Source organism: Orcinus orca, chromosome 1, assembly GCF_937001465.1.
Source record: "Orcinus orca chromosome 1, mOrcOrc1.1, whole genome shotgun sequence".
NCBI lineage: Eukaryota > Metazoa > Chordata > Mammalia > Artiodactyla > Delphinidae > Orcinus > Orcinus orca.
The window spans coordinates 170709661-170728990 of record NC_064559.1 but is presented as its reverse complement, the minus strand read 5'-3'; the positions used below and the strand labels follow the sequence as shown (position 1 = coordinate 170728990).

Sequence of the window (19330 nt, the reverse complement as noted above, 5' to 3'; positions counted from 1 at the left end):
AAATTAATATGAGTAATAAAAATGTCTGAAAGAAGAATAACTGTATTAATGAACTTATACATCAAATATCACCACAAAGTGCTCTATCAAAAAGTGAAACCAAAAAAATTAACAACTGTCTTTTTTGCTTTGCTAAATTCTCATTTTACTACTAAGTACCTTACAACATACCTTCTCAGAATGCCATTTTCCTGGGGTATTACACCATTGATAGCTGCCTGCAAACAAAAAACAGAGAAGACATTTAAAGAAACAGAAAAATGCTCAGGGGTGGAGTGGAGTGGGGTGGAAAACACTGTAAAGGAAAATAAGTATACTCTGAAAATTTAAACAAAATAATAAGTGTCTCCTTAGTGATAAAAAATATTCTCCATTAAATGTTTTTCTCCCTCTCTATAATAAAACTGTGTTTTAGATAATTTAAAAAATATACATTTGGCATCTAATATCCCCAAACCTTGAGTCATAAAAAGCTTAATTCCACAGTCCTCATTCAAGCAAAACACCCACAAAACCAATGTTTAAGGGTGTTAAAACAAGTAAAATCAGTACCTTAAAGTAATCTTTTAACATTATTTCCTTCCTCAGATTGAGAGGAGCAAGATATAAAATCACAAATGAAAAATGCCAATAAGAATTTTTAAATTAGCTCAGGAATGAAATTCATTGTGTTGTGTTAAAATCATTATTCTTAAAGAAAAGAATACTTAGAAGGAAAAAATGTATCAAAAGGTCTTTGATAAACACAGGACAATTACATCAGGTTACAAAAGGAGCAGGAGCATCCCTGGGGGAGTCTCCTTACATAAAACATTCCTGAAATTGGTCTCTAAGCTAACAAGTCACCAATTACCTAGAACATAGGTAAACACATTTGCCATGATTTGGACATTTTTGAAGGCTACTAAGCAAACAGGCTGTTACATCCTGGATTGTGGGTACGTCATTACAGGGTAATAGAGAAGATTCTCTGGAGGAAAAAAATGACTCTTCCAACTTTGCCTTTGCATCATAACAACTTCTTCCCTCCCCCTTCCCATCCACATCCACATCAAAATGGGAGGAGGGGGGAAGCTAACACTTGGATATTTTATCAGCTGCGTGGAGATCAACTGCAAAAAGGAGTTTGTGTATTTTGTGAAACATTAGCTTAAATATATGCCAGAGGTAGGTCAAGTTTACAAAGTTATAGTGTTGAATGGAAACAACGTAGAGTGTAAGACACTTGCTATGAATTTTGAAAGTTTTAACGCTCCACTGGCAAAAATCAAAGAAATCCACAGATTATTAAAGACAGTGGATACCATAGAACCCTGACAACTCTGGAGGCTCATAAATCCTTAGAGTCAAGGAAATGCTAAAATCAGTTTTCAAAGCCACAAATTCAATAGAAGCATCCCTGCCTGGTGCCAGGTCAATTATCCCTTTTCTGTTGACAGCAATGGTTCCACATACAAATATCTTCTTTGTTAAAAAATAGAAAATGGTCAGAGAATATTCTATGATGTTGGAAAAGAAACAAAACACCAGAGTTTGGAAAGATTTTGTTCAAATTTTCACTAGGGAATGCCAAGGTATAATGGAAAGAACACTAAGAATTTATAAAGTCCAAAATTTGAATCTAGATTCTCCCATTTATTACTTTGATGACCTTAGTATATATTCTATACTCATTGAACCTCCCTGAGCCTCAGTTTTCTCATCTGTATGAGTAAATACTACATTTTCAGCCAAAATGGCCCTGCCTTTTTGTTCCTTAAAGGCATCAAGTTTTTTGTTTATTTCTTAGGGCCTTTTAAGATACTGTATCTGCATGGAATGCCCTTTTCCCTATCCTTTGTCTGGCTGAATCTCAATCATCATAATTGATGTTTTTGTTAGATATACTTTTTCCAAAAATTCTTCACTGATCAACACCCCCCCCAATAGGTTTACTCTCACAAAGAACCCTGTACTTTTTCTTCATAGCAATTGATAATTACTTATTTGGTGATTATTTGTTTTATGTCTGTCTTTCTCACTAGACTGTAGGCTCCATGATGGAAGAGATGATAACAATTTTGTTCACCACTTTAATTCCCGCTGCCTGGCACAATGCCAGCACATAAAAGGTACTCAATAATCATTTGCTAAATGAATGATGCTAGAGGAGTACAAAGAAAAGCAGCACAGTGAAGACTTGCTTAAGGCTCACAGAAAGCTTCCTGGATGAAATAATGTCTCAACTAAGACTGAAGGGTAAATGAAAAGTAGCAAGATGGGGAAGGGGGCAATACTATTCAGAAGGTACCATGACACACCTCCACTTTCTTTTTTAAATATTTATTTATTTATTTATTTTGGCTGTGCCATGTCTTAGTTGCGGCATGCAGACGCTTAGTTGTGGACTCCTTAGTTGCAGCACGTGCACTCTTAGTTGCGGCATGCATGCGGGATCTAGTTCCCCGACCAGGGCTCGAACCCGGGCCCCCTGCATTGGGAGCACATAGTCTTACCCACTGGACCACCAGGGAAGTCCCCACGCCTTCACTTTCAACCCTTTTCCTCTTCTAAGATCTTATATTATTTTAAATAATGTATTTGCTTTTGGATAGAATGTTAATCCCTGACCTCAACCTTATGTACATAATAAACTCTGTACATAAATAAGTAAAATGTAATTCAGAATGAAGATACAATAAAAGTATGATTTGCTAAAGAAATATAGGATAGGGAGAGTGCTTTTTGACTGTGAGGATTAAGGAAAGTTTCAGAAAAGGGACAGCATTTGATATGGACACTGAATAATAGGTAGATGTAGAAGCAAAGGAAAATTTCAGATGAATTCGACTTTGAACAATGTTAACTTTGAGGTAATAGTAGGATATCATTTGTTGACTTCACAAATATGTACTGCAGTTGACCCTTTTGACCCTTGAACTACACAGGTTTGAACCGCACACAGGTCCACTAATACTCGGTTTGTTGTTGTTGTTTTCAATAAATACATTCGACAGTACTACACAATCCACAGTTAGCTAAATCCGAGGATACAGAACCACTCGGAGACTTGAGCTTGAGCATCTGTGGATTTTGGTATCCCCAGGGACACCTGGAAGAGATCCCTCATGGATACCGAGGAATGACTGTAAGTGCCAACTATGTACCAGATATACTAATGGACATAACATAGCATGTCTTCTAGCACGGAAAAAAATCCATTCAACAATTAATTTTACTATGAGAAGTTCAGGTAATATCCAAAAGGAGACAAAAAAGTAATTTTAAAAATCAGAGCTAGATTAAGTAAAACACCTGCTTATTTGAAGCCCTAGGAATACTTTAATTCTCTCCCTCCTTTACTCTCTGGTGAAGAAAAGTGAGACAAAGAATCTTGGGGAATTCATATATGTAAAAAAAAGAGAAGAGAAAGCTAAAAACAAAACAAAACAAAACAACAAAAATGGAAGGGTTAGATAGGAGGGGAAGGACCAGGAATATGTCACAGAGAGGCAGTGAAAGTACTATAAGGAGGGATTAGACAAAATAAAAAATGTGAAAATAGTCTAATATAATGAGGCCTAAGAAGAGACTGTTAGACATATTTGAAAACGGTTTTAGCAAAAACTATATCATAAAAGGCTAAGAAATACAAGGGAAATAAGAAAGTAAGTAAAACTGATTCTTGAAACAATATGAGAAGTATAAAGATAGGACCTGCAAGAAGAATGGCTACGATAAGTTTTTGTTTGCCTTTTTTTTAAAGAATAGTGATTGCTTGAGTTCAAAGAGAATTCATGGAAAGGGAAACAATAAAGACTCAAGAAATAAAGGGTAAAATTAAAAGTTTGGTTCAACACACTTACCAAAGGCCTATTCATTGCCAGGCACCATGCTAGACTTTGGGTATGCCTGGTACCTGATCTAGGGCTCAGGAGAGCACAGATAGAGGGGATACCTTTAGAAAAGAGATTAGATTTAGAAAAACCTAGATTATAGACTAGAAATGATACTGATCACATAAGAACCACATATCATTTGCTAAATGTAAATAATCCCATTGCTAATTTGTTTTTGTTTTCTTGTTTTTCTTTTTTGGCTAGGAAGATATTATATCTCTCATCCTATAAACAGGAATATAATAATAGGGAATGATTAAATATCTGGCCAAAGAACCAGAGAATAAACACAATATTTCTATTTCTGGGACCGACTCAAACACACTACTGTGGATCTTCAGCAGACTGCAACATATTTAAAAAACAGTATCTTGCCTTGACCTAGTTTATGGTAGTATGAAAATCCATTTTGGTATAACTATTATTGCTTTTATGCTAATTATGTCCATGACATTTTTAATCAGTTAATTTACCACAATTAGAATCCCAGCCTCTAAGTTCTCTTTAGCAAAACTTGACAACACCCTCTGAATCGTCATTTCTCAGAGTCCACTGGAAGACATGTGAGGTATGTTTAAAGTATAGTGGAAGTCAAGGTCAGAGGTGGCTGTAAGAAATATTCTTATCTTCAGCCTTAACAGAAGCAGAAAACCATGACACTCATGGTGGGCTTCAGATCTTTTGGGGGAAGGGAAATGGCAAACTGGTAGATTATAAAACTACAGCATCCTAAATAAATAAATAAATAAATAAATTTTGAAAACTACAGCATCTAATATAAATCATCCCCTACGCATATAGAAAATCTTGGCTTTGGTCTTTTTATATTTTTAAACAATTGACCCCTGAAGAAAATGCCAGTGAGATTTCTTGAGAGGGGAGGGAGATGAGACAGGGATGTACAGACAGCATCCAAAAATTTCAATGATAACTTCTCAGTAAAGGAGTTGTAGTAACAATAAAGGTAGCTAACATTATATAGTTTTTACTAGGTGCTATGATTCTCTAGGTGATTTATTCATATTAGATCATTTAACTCTCATATTACCCCCTCATTTTACAAATGAGGACACCAAGAAAACACAGTGGGAAATCCTGACAACACTGGGTAGGCAAAAGATGAAAGAAAAAAATGATGAATTTCAAAATTTGCTCTTTGAAAGACACCTCTAAGAAAATGAAAAGGTAAGTCACGGACTGGTAAAACTATGTGCTATGTATAAATATCCAAGAAGGGATTTATATTCAGAATATAAAAAGAATTCTTATAACTCAATAAGATGACAAACAAGTCAGTAAGAAAATGGGCAAAAGATTTGAACAGAAACTTCTCAAAAAAAGATATATGAATAGCCAATAAGCATATAAAAAGCTGTTCACATTAAATAGTCATCATAGAAATGCAAATTAAAACCATGATAAGAGACCACCACATACCTATTAAAATGGCTAAAATTAAATAGGATGATACAAGTTTTGGCAATAACATTGAACAGGAAGTTTCATATATTGTACAATCACTTTCAAAACTGTTTTATATATAAAGGTAAACATATAACCTAGCAATATTACTTTTAAGTATTTATCTAAAAGAAATAAAAACATATTTCCCAAAGACTCGTATACTAATATTCATGGCAGCTTTAATCACAATACCCAATAGCCAGAAGCAGCCCAAATGCCCAACAACAGGTAAATGTTGTTTTGGGTGTACCACACTGTCTGCGTGCACTGGAACTCTACTCAGCAATAAAAAGGAACATACTACAGATACATTCAACTACATGGGTACATCTCAAAAACATTATGCTAAATGAATGAAGTCAGACACGAGAAAATTCTATATGATTTCGGGTATGTGAAACTCTAGGAAAGATCATTTTAATCTCTAGTTAAAGAAGGCAGATAGAGGATTCCTTAGGATTAATGGGGAATGATATGGAAGGGACAATAGGGAAATTTAGGGATAATGACTGTGGTGGTGGTAGTAATGTAGGTACTTACATCTGTCGAAACTCATCAAATTGTACACTTAAAATGGGTTCATTTTATTATCAATACAGTTAATTTTTAAAAAGAGAACCACAAAGAAATCTTCTTCACACACACTAAAATGGCTGAAATTAAAAAGACTAGCACCACCAAATGATGGTGAGGATTTGGAGGACTAGAACTCTCACACATTGCTGATGGGAATGTAAAATGGCACAACTACTTTGGAAACAGTTTGACAGTTTTATATAAAGTTAAACAAACACTTAACATATAGTACCACAATTCCACTCTGAGGAATTTACCCAAGAGAAATAAAAACGTATGTCCACCAAAGACTAGTATACAAATATTCATAGCCACTTTATTCATAATACCAAAACACTAGATACAACCAAAATATCCATCAACCAATGAATAAACAAGACTGTGGCATATTCACACAAAGGACTGTTATTCAATAATAAAAGTGAACTTTTGATACAGGCAACAATATGGATGAACCTCAAATATTATGTTGAGTAAACAATGCCAGACACAAAAGATTGCATAGTATATGATTCCATTTATATGAAGTTTTAGAACAGACAAAACTACCAAAATGTGGCAATATAAATCAGATCAATGATTGCCTGCAGCAGCGTTGAGGGTTACTGACAGGAAAAGAGAACAAATTTTCTAATATGATGGAAATCTTGAAGGGAGGGGGACTGGATACACAATGTATACATACACAATGTGTACACTTATCAAAACTCATAGAGTTGTATACAATTAAAATCTGTATACGTATATAAATTAGTCATTGACAAAGTTGATTTAACAAAATTACATTAAAACTCCGGTTTAATTCAGTTTCATGAAACACTAGAAAAATGCAATCTCAGATGCATATATTGTCCCATTAGCTATTATTGTGCCCCATCTGTGGTTTGTACCAACCCATCATCACTTCCCTTTTTCCTTTTGATACAGATCATGTGTTTCTTTTGGAGAACTACTACTCCTGCCTCATCCCATGTGATACTGAAAATATATTAATCATGGTGACTCAATCTAGACCAATCAGGCTCCCCTGGGAATGTGGCTCTTGAACAAGTGACTAGCTAGTTGAAGATGTGTCCTGACAACGGTGCTCAGTGATAAGTTTCTGACAGAGCAACTCGGTTTACTGGTTTTCCTAAGACTTGGTTTGGTTGTTCAAGCTTTCTTTCAAATGTGTGAGCTTCTCAGCAACATTCCAATAAACCCTGCTTCCTATCCTCCCTCCCAAATTCTACTTTGTATTCAAAGACTGATAAACCGAGATTAGATGAGGTTACGTGACAAACTTAATACAATACATGTTAAGTTACTAACAGACCACCATTTTTCCAGTCTTCAACAATTATGTCATAGCATTATCATTAGCTTAATTCTTATAGCAGTCTCCTCAGCTGGTCAATCTCTAAATTAATTACTGATTGCAAATCAGTGAAACTAAACACTTAATACATTTCAAATATAAGAATTTATATACAAGTAGAAAAAGAAAACCTGTTAAATTTTAAAATTTATGAAAATAGAAATGACAAATACATTTTCATTATATATAATCATATATATTTTTATATATATATATATTATTACCAGATAGAATAGTATAGGCAACTCCGCATGTTCCACATGTTTAGAAAGCCTGTGAACCAGAATAATTATGATTATAATATTAGCATTGTTTCTATCTCTTGAAAATATTATAGTATAGAAAAATGCTTTCTAAATTAGTGCACTTTTAATTTGAAATCATTACTCTATGGTATGTCAGATTTCAAGTATTTTCAAAATATCTAAATAATAGGTGTCAAACCCACAAAGTACTAGTATTTTAGCATTTACAACTCTGATCTTGCCATCAAGTGAATTCTTCCAACAAAACCCAGGCTTTCTCTTCTCCATAATCAAGGCAGTGTTTTAGACACTGGAGGGAATACAAGGATGACAAGACACATTCCTCCCAGGTTGAGCAGTTACAGAAACAATTTCAATCCAGCATGAGAAACAGTATGGGATCACAAAGGAAGGAATGCCTACTGTGGACTAGTGGAGCTCAAGACCCAGACTTGAATCATTTTCTCCAAGAAAATTTAACTGACTCACACCACCCTTTTCTCAATGACTTTTCATTGTGTTGTACTGACACAGCAATCATTCATCTTATTCATGCATTCGAATACTGCATTCATTCATTCATTCTACCATTATAACCCATTCAACAAATATTTAATTACTAACCTGGAACTATTCTAAGTACTGAGGAAAAAACAGTTGTGAATAAGACAGAATCATCCTCCTCTCATGTTTTTGCCATAAATTGGGTCAATGAGAAATTCTGAAAGAGACCATCATCTTACAGCTGTGAATTGTGGAATTTTCACCTTTGACCTTGTATGGGGAAAGAACGCTCCACAGTCTACTACAACTCTACTTCATTTCTGACACCATATGTGTGGGTTTTCCACACATCAAGCAATTCTGTAACAGCAGGTAGGTGTCCTTGTAACTTAACTCAATTCTGACACTATCTTCCTAGAGACAGAATCAGATCCCACATGTTAAGGGCTCAGTCCCACAAGACAGTTCCTAATTCAGATGCTAATTGCAAGTTCAGGCTGTCACCTGTGCTTCTGACCAATCAGCTATAAATCGGAGATTTCCACAACCCGCTCCTCAATTCGATTAATTTGCTAGGGCTCACAGAACTCAGGGAAACATTTTACTTACTAGATTACCAGCTTATTATAAAAGGATATAACTCAAGAGCAGCCAGATGGAAGAGATGAATAGGGCGAGGTATGTGGGAAGGGGCACGGAGCTTCATGCTCTCTCCAGGCATGCCACCCTCCTATGTGTTCACCAGCCCAGAAGCTCCCCCAACCTGTACTACTGGTATTTTTACAAATGCTTCAACATGTAGGCATGATCGATCATTAACTCAATCTCCAGCCCCCTCCCCTTCCTAGAGGATAGGAGGTGGAACTGAAATTTCCAAGCTTCTAATCATGGCTTGGTCTTTCTGGTGGCCCTTTTCTGACTGGCCCCTTTCCTGAAGTTATTCACAAGCCCAAGAGTCTCCTCATTAAAACAAAAGACACACCTATCACCCAGGAAGTTCCAAGGGATCTGGGAGCTCTTTGTCAGGAACCAGGGTCAAAGACCAAATATTAAAACAAAAAAATGCTACTCTTATCACTTAGGAAATTACAAGGGTTTTAGAAGCTCTGTGCCAGGAACCAGGACAGACCAATATAAATCTCTATTATTTCACAAACCTCATTAACATGATGTTAATGAAGCGAGCTATGAGAAAGAGATCTATTTTGGGATGAAAATTTCCCCAGCTACAGATATGACGGGGCAAAGAAACAATAGATTTAAGTGTCCACACTAAAGAAAGACCATGAGATTATGGCTGGAAGCCAATGAGGCCCCCAAAAGATGCTTAATACCATTTCCCCCTCTTTCTTTCTGGGCAGAAAGGAAAATCATGTTTCATAAATAATTATTTAATTTTTCATATCTGTAACAGACCATTTCTAACAATCTACTATATTTAAATTCTTCTAAATGTACCTTCAAATTCCTATTTTCCAAATACATTAATCACTATGATACTCTTCTCTAAATTTTTCTCAAGTACTCCACTGTGTGACTCCAAAGCTGATGACTCTTTCCTCCATTTATTATGGACTTCAATAGAGAAATATATAAGATACTCTAAAGGCAAAAAAGTGGAAGTAATGTGAATGTTCGGAGAAAAGCTGGGAAGAATGGATTTGAATCAAGTATTAAAACAAGGTTCGGGGGCTTCCCTGGTGGCGCAGTGGTTGAGGGTCCGCCTGCCGATGCAGGGGACACGGGTTCGTGCCCCGGTCCGGGAAGATCCCACATGCTGCGGAGCGGCTGGGCCCGTGAGCCATGGCTGCTGAGCCTGCGTGTCCAGAGCCTGTGCTCCGCAATGGGAGAGGCCACAGCAGTGAGAGGCCCACGTACCGCAAAAAAAAAAAAACAAGGCTCTTCTACGGAAAAGAAATTTGACTGAGAGCATTCAGAAGAGATTTTGTTTTTAACTGCACTGTATGAATCTACTTAGACTACCCAGGAAGCTAAAAGTAGTCCTGTGTGGCTTCAGCAATGGTTTGCATCAGGAAGCAGTGAGAGGCCGGCTGGAAAATTAAGTAAGAGTTAGATTATGAGAGGCAGGATAAAGGCATTAAAAGTTTTACTTAATCTGAAGATAAAGGGGAGGCAACTGCTGCAACTCAAATTTGCCTTTTAGGAAAATCATTTGGGTAGCACTGCGAGGTGTGAATTGAAAAGGGAAATACTGCTGGAAATGATGTGCAGGCTTCTGACTTGGGTGACTGCTCCTGCCCCAGTCCTCTCAATCATTAAAAATGGTATGCAATTCTAATGATTCCATTGCTCAAGTCAAAAATCATGTAGTCATCCTCAATTCTTTTCTTTCTCACATACTCCACATCCAATCTATGAGGAATTCTTTATTCTATGTCCAAAATGTAGAATCTCACCAACCTTCTCTGCTTCCACCCTGGTCTAAATCATCATCTTTCCTCTGGAGTAGTATTCCAATAGTCTCCAAACATCCTTGCCCCACACACTTGCTGCCTATTCACATAGCAGCCAGCATGATGCTTATAAATGTCAAGTCAAATAAAACCCTTTTCCTACTCAAAATACTCTTATGCCTTCCCATATCATCAGAATCGAAGTCAAAGTCCTTATTCTGACCTTATAAGACTACATATTTTCTCTCTCTCTCTCTCTCTCTCTCTCTCTGACATCATCTTCTACTAACCCCGCTGAGTTGTTCTGGTTTCCTTACAATTTCCTGCGCAAGCCAAGCATGCTCCCACATTAAACTCCTTAACTTATTCTTCCCTTTGTCTGGAATGCTATTCCTTTAGATATCCACATACCTCACTCTCTCACTTCAGTCAGGTTTCTACTCAACGGTCATCTCAGAAAGGCTTTCCTTAACCCTACTGTCTCCTTGTTTGTTATCTGTCTTCCCTGACCAGAATATAAGTTCCAAATAACTTTATTTTGTTCACTGATGTGCCCTCATCATAAACAAAAGGGCCTAGTACCTAGGTGGTGTGAGTTAATATACACTGAATACACAAGTGAATAAATGAAAATGCCATAGAACATGAGCAAAGGAACAGGCTGAGAAGGATAGGGAGGTTTGAGCCTTCCAGTTTTAGGCATGTTGATTTTAAAGTACACATGGGACATTCACACAGAGATGTCCAATAGATTGTTAAGAATCTTAAAATGTGTGAGTTCGAGATACAGAGTTTGGAGTCATGAGTCATTCACTTTAAACATATTTGGGGAAAAACAGAACTACCAAATGATCCAGCAATCTCACTTCTAGTTATATATCTAAAATAATTGAAATCAGGGTCTCAAAAAAGATATTTGTATACTCATGTTCACAGCAACATTATTCACAATAACTAAGAGGCAGAAGCAACCCAAATGTCCAGCAATGGTAATGGATTAAAAAAAAAGTGGTACATACAAACAATGGAATATTATGCAGCCTTAAAAAGGAAGGAAATACTGTCACGGGCTACTGTATGGATAAATTGTGAGAACACTGTGCTAAGTGAAATAAGCCAGCCAAAAAATAACAAATACTGTATGATTCCACTTATATAAGGTACCTAGAGTAATCAAATTCATGGAAACTGAAAGTACATAGAATGGTGGCTACCAAGAGCTGGGGGGCAGAGGGGGGCTTATAGTTTAATGGGTACAGAGTTTCAGTTTTGCACAATGAAAAAGTTCTAGAGATCTGTTTCTCAACAATGTGTATATATTTAATGCTATTGAACTGCATACTTAAAAGTGGTTAAGATGGTATATATTATGTGTCTTATATCTCAATAGTGTTTAAAAAGTATTTGCAAAAGTCTTAGGTGTGGATTGAGTTTACCCAAAATGAGAGGTAGCGTGAACAAAGAAAAGCCTTCACTGATGGAACCTTTGGAATGCCAACATTTACGTAGCATGTAGGAAAAATCAGAGAAAATATTAAACAGAAGTATCAGAGAAGTAGAAGGAGATATATATGGGCACCTGAGCTTCAATACAAACCTCAGTTACAGTTACATATATGCATCAACCAAGTTGTTAATACTGAAATGTTGGCCTTAGAGAATCCACCAGGTATGATAATTTATTGCCATTAATAGAAAATGGATAAAAGGCAGATGGCATGCAAATGCTAATTTTTATATATTCATTTTATTTTATTTTATTTAGTTATTTATTTTTTGGCCGTGTGGCATGTGGGATCTTAGTTCCCAGACCAGGGATCGAAACTGGGCCCCCTGCATTGGAAGCATGAAGTCCTAACCACTAGACCACCAGGGAAGTCCCTATATATTAATTTTATATCTTTGTTTTTAAGCAAAGAAAAAAACTACAGCAACAATTCATATTCAGTATTTAGTTCTCTATGACCTATGATCTACTATAATTTAACTAGGTCAATTAAGGGAATTTCTATGTTCTGTAGTTTAAGTCTGTTTTCAAATCCTGGTTCTATTATATATTTATTACCTGTGTGACTTTCATCATGTTAACTTGACTACTCTAAGATTTAGTTTCCCATCTATAAAGTGGAGGTAATAATACCAACTTATTTCGTATGGCTGTTATAAGGATTAAATGAGATAATACAAGAAAAACACTCTGCAAATGTTAGCCACCATAATTATCCATCCCCATTACATGGTGTTTTTGTTTTAATCAGTTTTGTTATGTGCTGTACATTAGTGGTGCATAAATATCTGCCTCACGCTGGGCTAGAAATCCAGATATATAAAGTCCTGCTCCCAATGATCCAAATTCAGATGGTCTGAAATGAGGCCCAGAAATCTTCCCCCACAACACACAAACTCCTCAAGTGATTCTGATGTACAACGAAGTTTGAGAACAACTATAGACAGTTTATAGCACACATTTTAGAGACCCATATAAAGTCTGTTAGTCTGCCATTACATATAGAATCTATTATTTCCCCCTGAATCCTTTATTATTTTGGAAGTTACTTAATGTCTAAAGGCATAGGTTCTTCATAAACTCACTCACATGTTGTTAAATATGCTAAGTGAGGGCTCTTGAGCCAGAAAGCCGTATATCCCAGCCCCATCATTTACTAGTTGCATAATCTTTAGAAAGTCACTTAACATCTCTCTGTCTCAGTTCTCTCATCAGTAAAATGCAGGGTGATAACAATACTTGCACATTGGGTTTTTATGAAACTTGTTAACATATATAAAATGCTTAAATGGTGTTCGATACATAGTAACATACCCAATAAAGGTGAGCTGCTTTTATTGTAACTGTTGTCATACTGAGATCTACCCTTGTTTGAAATCACAAATAGTTTTTAATCACAAAATTTTGAAGGCAAGGAAAGGACACTACTTAAAAATAGAAAATTTTCCACTCATAACACTTACCAATTGTAGACAACTTATTTCTGGAGATGTTTCCTCTCTCTCTTCACTATTTAAATAATGGTCTACGATCATCAACATACTCTAACAGTTAGAGGTAAGATGATCAGACTAAAGTAGAAGCGAGTACTTTAATATCCCCTACAACTAACCCTAAACTCAAATTTCTTTTTATTAATCTTGCTGTTTACTTTTACAATAGAAAAGAATTCCAATTGGTAATCCTGTAACAGGTCCTAATAGCAAATATTTGGTTTTAATAAGTGCTAATTTGATTTTTTTTTCAGGGGAAGAAAACAGAAAGCAAAACAATTTAAGAAATATAACCATTCCACAATTTGTTTTTAGTCTAGTGCAAAAAAAGTTCACTGAATCTTTCCAAGCAGATATCACTATCAAAATAGCCCAACATGCAGAATCAAGACTGGTGCAAACCAAATTAAAGACAAAGGAATACGAGACAGATCCTAAGACAACTAATGGTAACTGAGAGCCTCACCCTTGTCAAATAAATATCTACAGATGAAAAAACAAATAGCAAACTGGGAGAACCACATAGCTAAGATCAAAACGAACTGACAACCAAGAGATCTCATTTACTAAAACCAAAATGCAAGAAAGGTAGTTTCTGGTACAGTCACTTACTTTCTTTCCCTGGATTCTTTACTCTTCCTTAGGCAAGTACTTCCTTAGGATGGTACTTAAGACTCTGGTCAGCATCACATAAAGGCCTACACAACCTCTCTCTCTTCTACCTATTATAACTGTCTTCTGCTCTATCCAATAGCTGTGGGAAGAGGAAGGGAGAAATCCACTAATCTGCCTTTTCTAGATTCAACTGGCAAGCTAAAACACAAAAGAAACAGAAATGTCCGAAGGTTAGCCGTTTGAAGGCTTTATGGAGGTAGACATCCTGCAGCATTCAAGGGAAGACTTTTAGTTGGTTGAGCAAAGCCAACAAACCAGATATGCTTTATATTATAAGCAGCAACATAAGGAAAACACTCTTCCTGGTTACCAGCAGTCCTGAATACAGTTACCTCTATTTTGAGACTGATGTTCATCTAAAAATCAATTTAATTCATTTAAGTATATTGCAGTTACTCTGTGCAAAGAATTGTGCTAGATATTGCAGATAACAAACGGGCAAGACAGCCCAAACCTTGGGAAACCAGGAGGAGAAATAAGAATACAGCACTAAGAAGAGTATAAAAAGTGTCACTCGCTTAATAAATGGCAACTCCATTCTTCCAGTTGGTCCAACCAAAAACCTCAGAGTTATCCTTGACTGTCTCTTTCTCTCACTATTCCCTCTTTCCCCACTCACTAACAAATTCTGATTGCTGAAATGTTAAAACACATTCAGATTCTGATCACATTTCACTGCTATCACTCTGGTCCAAGTCTCCATCTTCTCTCTCCTCCATTATTGTAACAGCCTCCTAGTTGACTTCCTGGCTTTGCCCTTGCTCACCTTCAGTGTATTCTTATTTAATAGTGAAGTTATTAGATCATGTCAATGCTCTACTCAAAATCTTCCACTGATATTTTCTCTAGTATAAAAAGACAACATCCTTAAGATTCCTTATTCCCTCCCTCACTCCCCTAATCTTTCTAATTTCTCCTCCTCCTCCTTTCCTGAGCCATACTTGTCTCCCTGATGTTCCTGGAAAAATGTCAGGCCTGATTTCTCATGTAAGGATTTTTGTGGTCACTATTTCCCCGGCCTGAAACGTTCTTGCCCCCAGATACATGGCTCACTTGCTAATTCCCTTCCTCCAAGTCTTTATCTGTCACCTGTCCACCTTTTCTAAAAAACTGCAGACCACCACCCAACATACTTCATATCCTTCTTCCCTGTTTTATTTTTTTTCCTTAGCATTATCATTTTCTGATACATTATATAATGTTACTTACTTATATTATTTACTGTCTGTCACCCATTATGAAAATATAAGCTCCGTCATGGCAGGGAGTCTTATCTGTTTTGGTTAACTGTTATTTTCCTAGCACTGAGAAGAGAACTTTGTATATAGTAAATGCTCAATAAATATTTTCTGGTGAATTTCTGAGTGAAAGTGTTAAGTGAATAAATCTGCATTATTAGATGTCTTTTGGGACATTAAGAGGAATGAAGAGGAAAGGGAGCATCTGACATGTGCAAGGCATTATGTAAGGTAATTACACATCATTACCTATCTCATTTAATCCTCACTCTATGAAGCAAGCATGTTAACAGATGAGGAAAATGACATTCTGTAAAATTAAGAGATTGATCCAAAATCACACACAGTAGATTCAAACTCAGGCCTCTCTGAGTCCAAAAAGTCCTGCTCTTTTCATCATAAAGCAAGTTGGGGTCTATTTCTTGACAACAACATAGAGGAAAGGGTGTACTTTGAGTATCAGATCAACACAATACAAATCTCTGTAATACACTAGCAATACTAATATTTACTATAGTTCCTTGGGTCGCTAAGTCTATTTTAGGAACTGAGAAATCAACCCACATCTGATCTGTGTCTATGTGGAGGAAGGGAAGGTGACAGCTGAGTTGGAGGGTGAGGTGGGGGGGGGCGGGAGGGGGCTGACTACTACCACCAATATGATTATTCCTAGAAATCTCTGAATTCCTGAGGCTATAAAACATCTTCTAGACTAGTGCTACCCAACAGAACTTTCTGCAGTGATGGAAATATTCTGTATCATCAGCACTGTATGATATTGTAGCCATGATCTAGCCCTACAGAGCTACTGATCACTTGAAGCATGGCCAGTGTGACCAAGGACTGAATTATAATTTAATAATTAACATAATTATTAAATTATTCTTTTAAACTTAAATACCTACATGGGGTTAGTTGCGTCTGTATTGAACAGCATTGTACTAGACTCTCCATTCCACTTCAACCACTTCCTTCACCTTACTCACTAGCTCACTTGTAATACTTTGATAAATTTTAGATGATGACACTGAATATAGGGCAAAATTCTTTTCCCAAAACTATCCCAAAGAAAAGAGGAAACTGCCCTATAGTTGAGTCTTTACAGTATTTTATTTTTGAAGAACAAAAAACTGTTTAGAAACGACACAGAACCTAAAACAACTTCAGACAATACTAGTTTTGGACACTGAAAACAGGTTACCAAATGGAGTCAGTTAAAAAGAATGGCAGAAATTCAACAGATTTCATATTTATTTAGCAGGGGGGGCAGGTATTAGCTCACAATTAAAACTTTAGATGTCATTATAAATAAGCCCATTAAAGATTACTTGAAAGGGTTTCATTGTAAAGATCATGAATAGCAAATGAGTTCTTGTGGCTTGAGATTAAAATTCCCAGAAAAAGTACCATATCCAGATTTTTTAAGCACTCTATCTCAAATCACTTAAGCAAAAATTAAGATCACATGCTCTGGAAAACTGAGAGACTATTTCCAGTAATGAGGAAGACACGAACATTTAAAATGCATGTGAAAGGTTTGAATAACGTTTCACTAAATGAGTATTTTTAAAAAGCAATATTTCTAAAGTAATAGTTTATATTAATTAACTTAAAATATGTATGTATAACTTAACAAGCTAAACTTAATGACTATTTCATATACAAGCTTTAAAAAGTTTATATATTCAGGCTAACCAAAATATTTTTATTGGGACTTCCCTGGTGGCACAGTGGTTAAGAATCTGCCTGCCAATGCAGGGGACACAGGTTCAAGCCCTGGTCCCGAAAATCCCACATACCGCAGAGCAACTAAGCCCATGAGCCACAACTACTGAGCCCGCCTGCTGCAACTACTGAAGCCCATACACCTGGAGCCCATGCTCCGCAACAAGAGAAGCCACCGCAATGAGAAGCCCACACAACACGATGAAAAGTAGCCCCTGCTTGCTGCAACTGGAGAAAGCCCACGTGCAGCAACGAAGACCCAACGCAGCCATAAATAAATAAATAAAATTTAAAATATTTTTATTATCTTATCATTGGGAAAATGAGAATCATCTCATACTCAGACATACACAATAAACCCTCATGATTTATTTTAAAAGAAGCTAAGCTCATCCACTTCAGTCAATAGCCATGAGGCCCAATGCAAGTCTCTATCCCATACCCTGGGCATTCTCAATCATTCTCACACTCTCTCAATTTTTATTGCCAAAATCTATTTGAAGACAGTTATTTTATGGGCGTTCACTTAGCACATATTATATTTTGCCTTATAATGTTAATCCTTTTTCTCCCAGCTATGTGTTTTGTATCCTCAATTAGAGTCTAAGCTCCCATAGGCAAGAACAATGTATTACTTCTTTGCATTCATCATAGCACTTAGAGCTGATTGATTTTCTAGAAGATAGGAAAGCTGTGTATCCAGTGCTCCAAATATACTAAAGAATGGCCAAACAAAATTGTCTTCAATCTATTATACAACAGATCTGCAGGACAATTACCTCAAGCTCAGTAAATCTGACCAATTTGCACAAGGAAAGCACTACTAAAATCCAGGGTCTTTCCAATCCCAATTCCTAATTGTTGATCCTCTACTGACTGATTACCATCTTATTTGCACACTTTAAATATTAGTACTCAGAAATCAAAGTGCTAAAGGAGTACAAATCATTAAGTTGGTTATATTTTTTCCTTTTTTAGTCCTATAAACTAACAAGTAAGCTCCCTTCATAACTTTATGTAACTGAAAGTAATATGCAACTTAATGCTCTGCTTACTTCCACCTAGATGAAAAACTCTTCTCCACACCACTACCGTCTCCCCCTAGCCCCCTTCCACTGGTACTACACGAAGGGACAGAAGGCAAGAGAAACAGGAAGGTGGAGGAGGGATAATAATAGTTAGTGGCAGCAGAGAATGTACATGTGACCACGGCACATAATTTCATGGTAATGTCTCCACCCTGGGAATGTCTTAGGTAGCAATGGTCAGACAACAGCCCAGACATTTTCATTCAGGAAATAATCAGTATTAACAAAAGATAAGGGCTTATAAATAACCAATGAAGGGAAAAGGCTCCAGGCTGATGAGAATCAAAAGTTCACTAAATCTAAATCTCTTCTTCATTGCTTAATATCAATAAGGGACAGGAATAAAAGAAATTTATACAGAGAATGCAGCATAGTAATTAATCCCAATTCCAGATTTTGAGACCTAAATTCAGATAACAGGTCTATTGTTGACTGTATGTGTCATCTTAGGCAAGTCATTTGCCCTCCAAATATGCAAAATGAAAGACATTCTAATAATAATACTTATTTCCTAGGGCTGTTGTGAAAATTAATGAGAAAGAAGGATACAAACTACTTAGGACAGGACCTGATATATAGAAAGTACTCAATACACTTATTTTTTATTTGAAGTAGGAGAGGGTGAGCTTTTCCATTTGGTTTTATAGCTCTGTGCAAGGTATTATGTCAGGTTAATAAGAGTGTTGAATAAGAGTGTTGAACCCATCTCCCATCAAGAGATGGGTTCATGTCATGGCTTTCTCAATAACTTGATCTTTGACCTTGGCCAATTTCTTTCTCTCTATGAGCCTTTATGTTACCAAATCTGTAAAAACAAAGGGGTTGGGCTAAATGATCTTGTGTTACTCAGAGTTCTCCAGAGAAAGAGAATTAATAGGATGGAGAGAGAGAGAGAGAGATAGGAAGAAAGAAATTAATTTTAAGGAACTGGCTCATGCAATTATGGAGGCTGGCAAGTCTAAAATCTGCAGGGTGGACCAGCAGGCTGGAGACCTAGGGAAAAGCCAGTGTTGCAGTTCAAGTATGAAGGCCATCTACTACAGACTTCCCCTTGCTCAGGAGAGGCCTTCAACTGATTGGATGAGGCCTATCAACATTATAGAGAGCAATCTGCTTTACTATGTTCACCAATTTAAATATAAATCTCAACCAAAAACATTCTCACA

General features: G+C 36.4%; 1 protein-coding gene across 3 annotated transcripts in view; it reads right to left on the bottom strand.

Moving 5' to 3' along the window:
• FAF1 (Fas associated factor 1) overlaps positions 1 to 19330 on the bottom strand; it is a 490154-nt gene that overhangs the window by 315625 nt on the left and 155199 nt on the right. For all 3 annotated transcript variants that reach the window (XM_049700116.1, XM_033435552.2, XM_012534460.3), the window contains one exon: positions 172 to 218. In XM_049700116.1, the coding sequence (XP_049556073.1) occupies positions 172 to 218 (47 nt within the window). The remainder of the gene's footprint in view (positions 1 to 171; positions 219 to 19330) is intronic.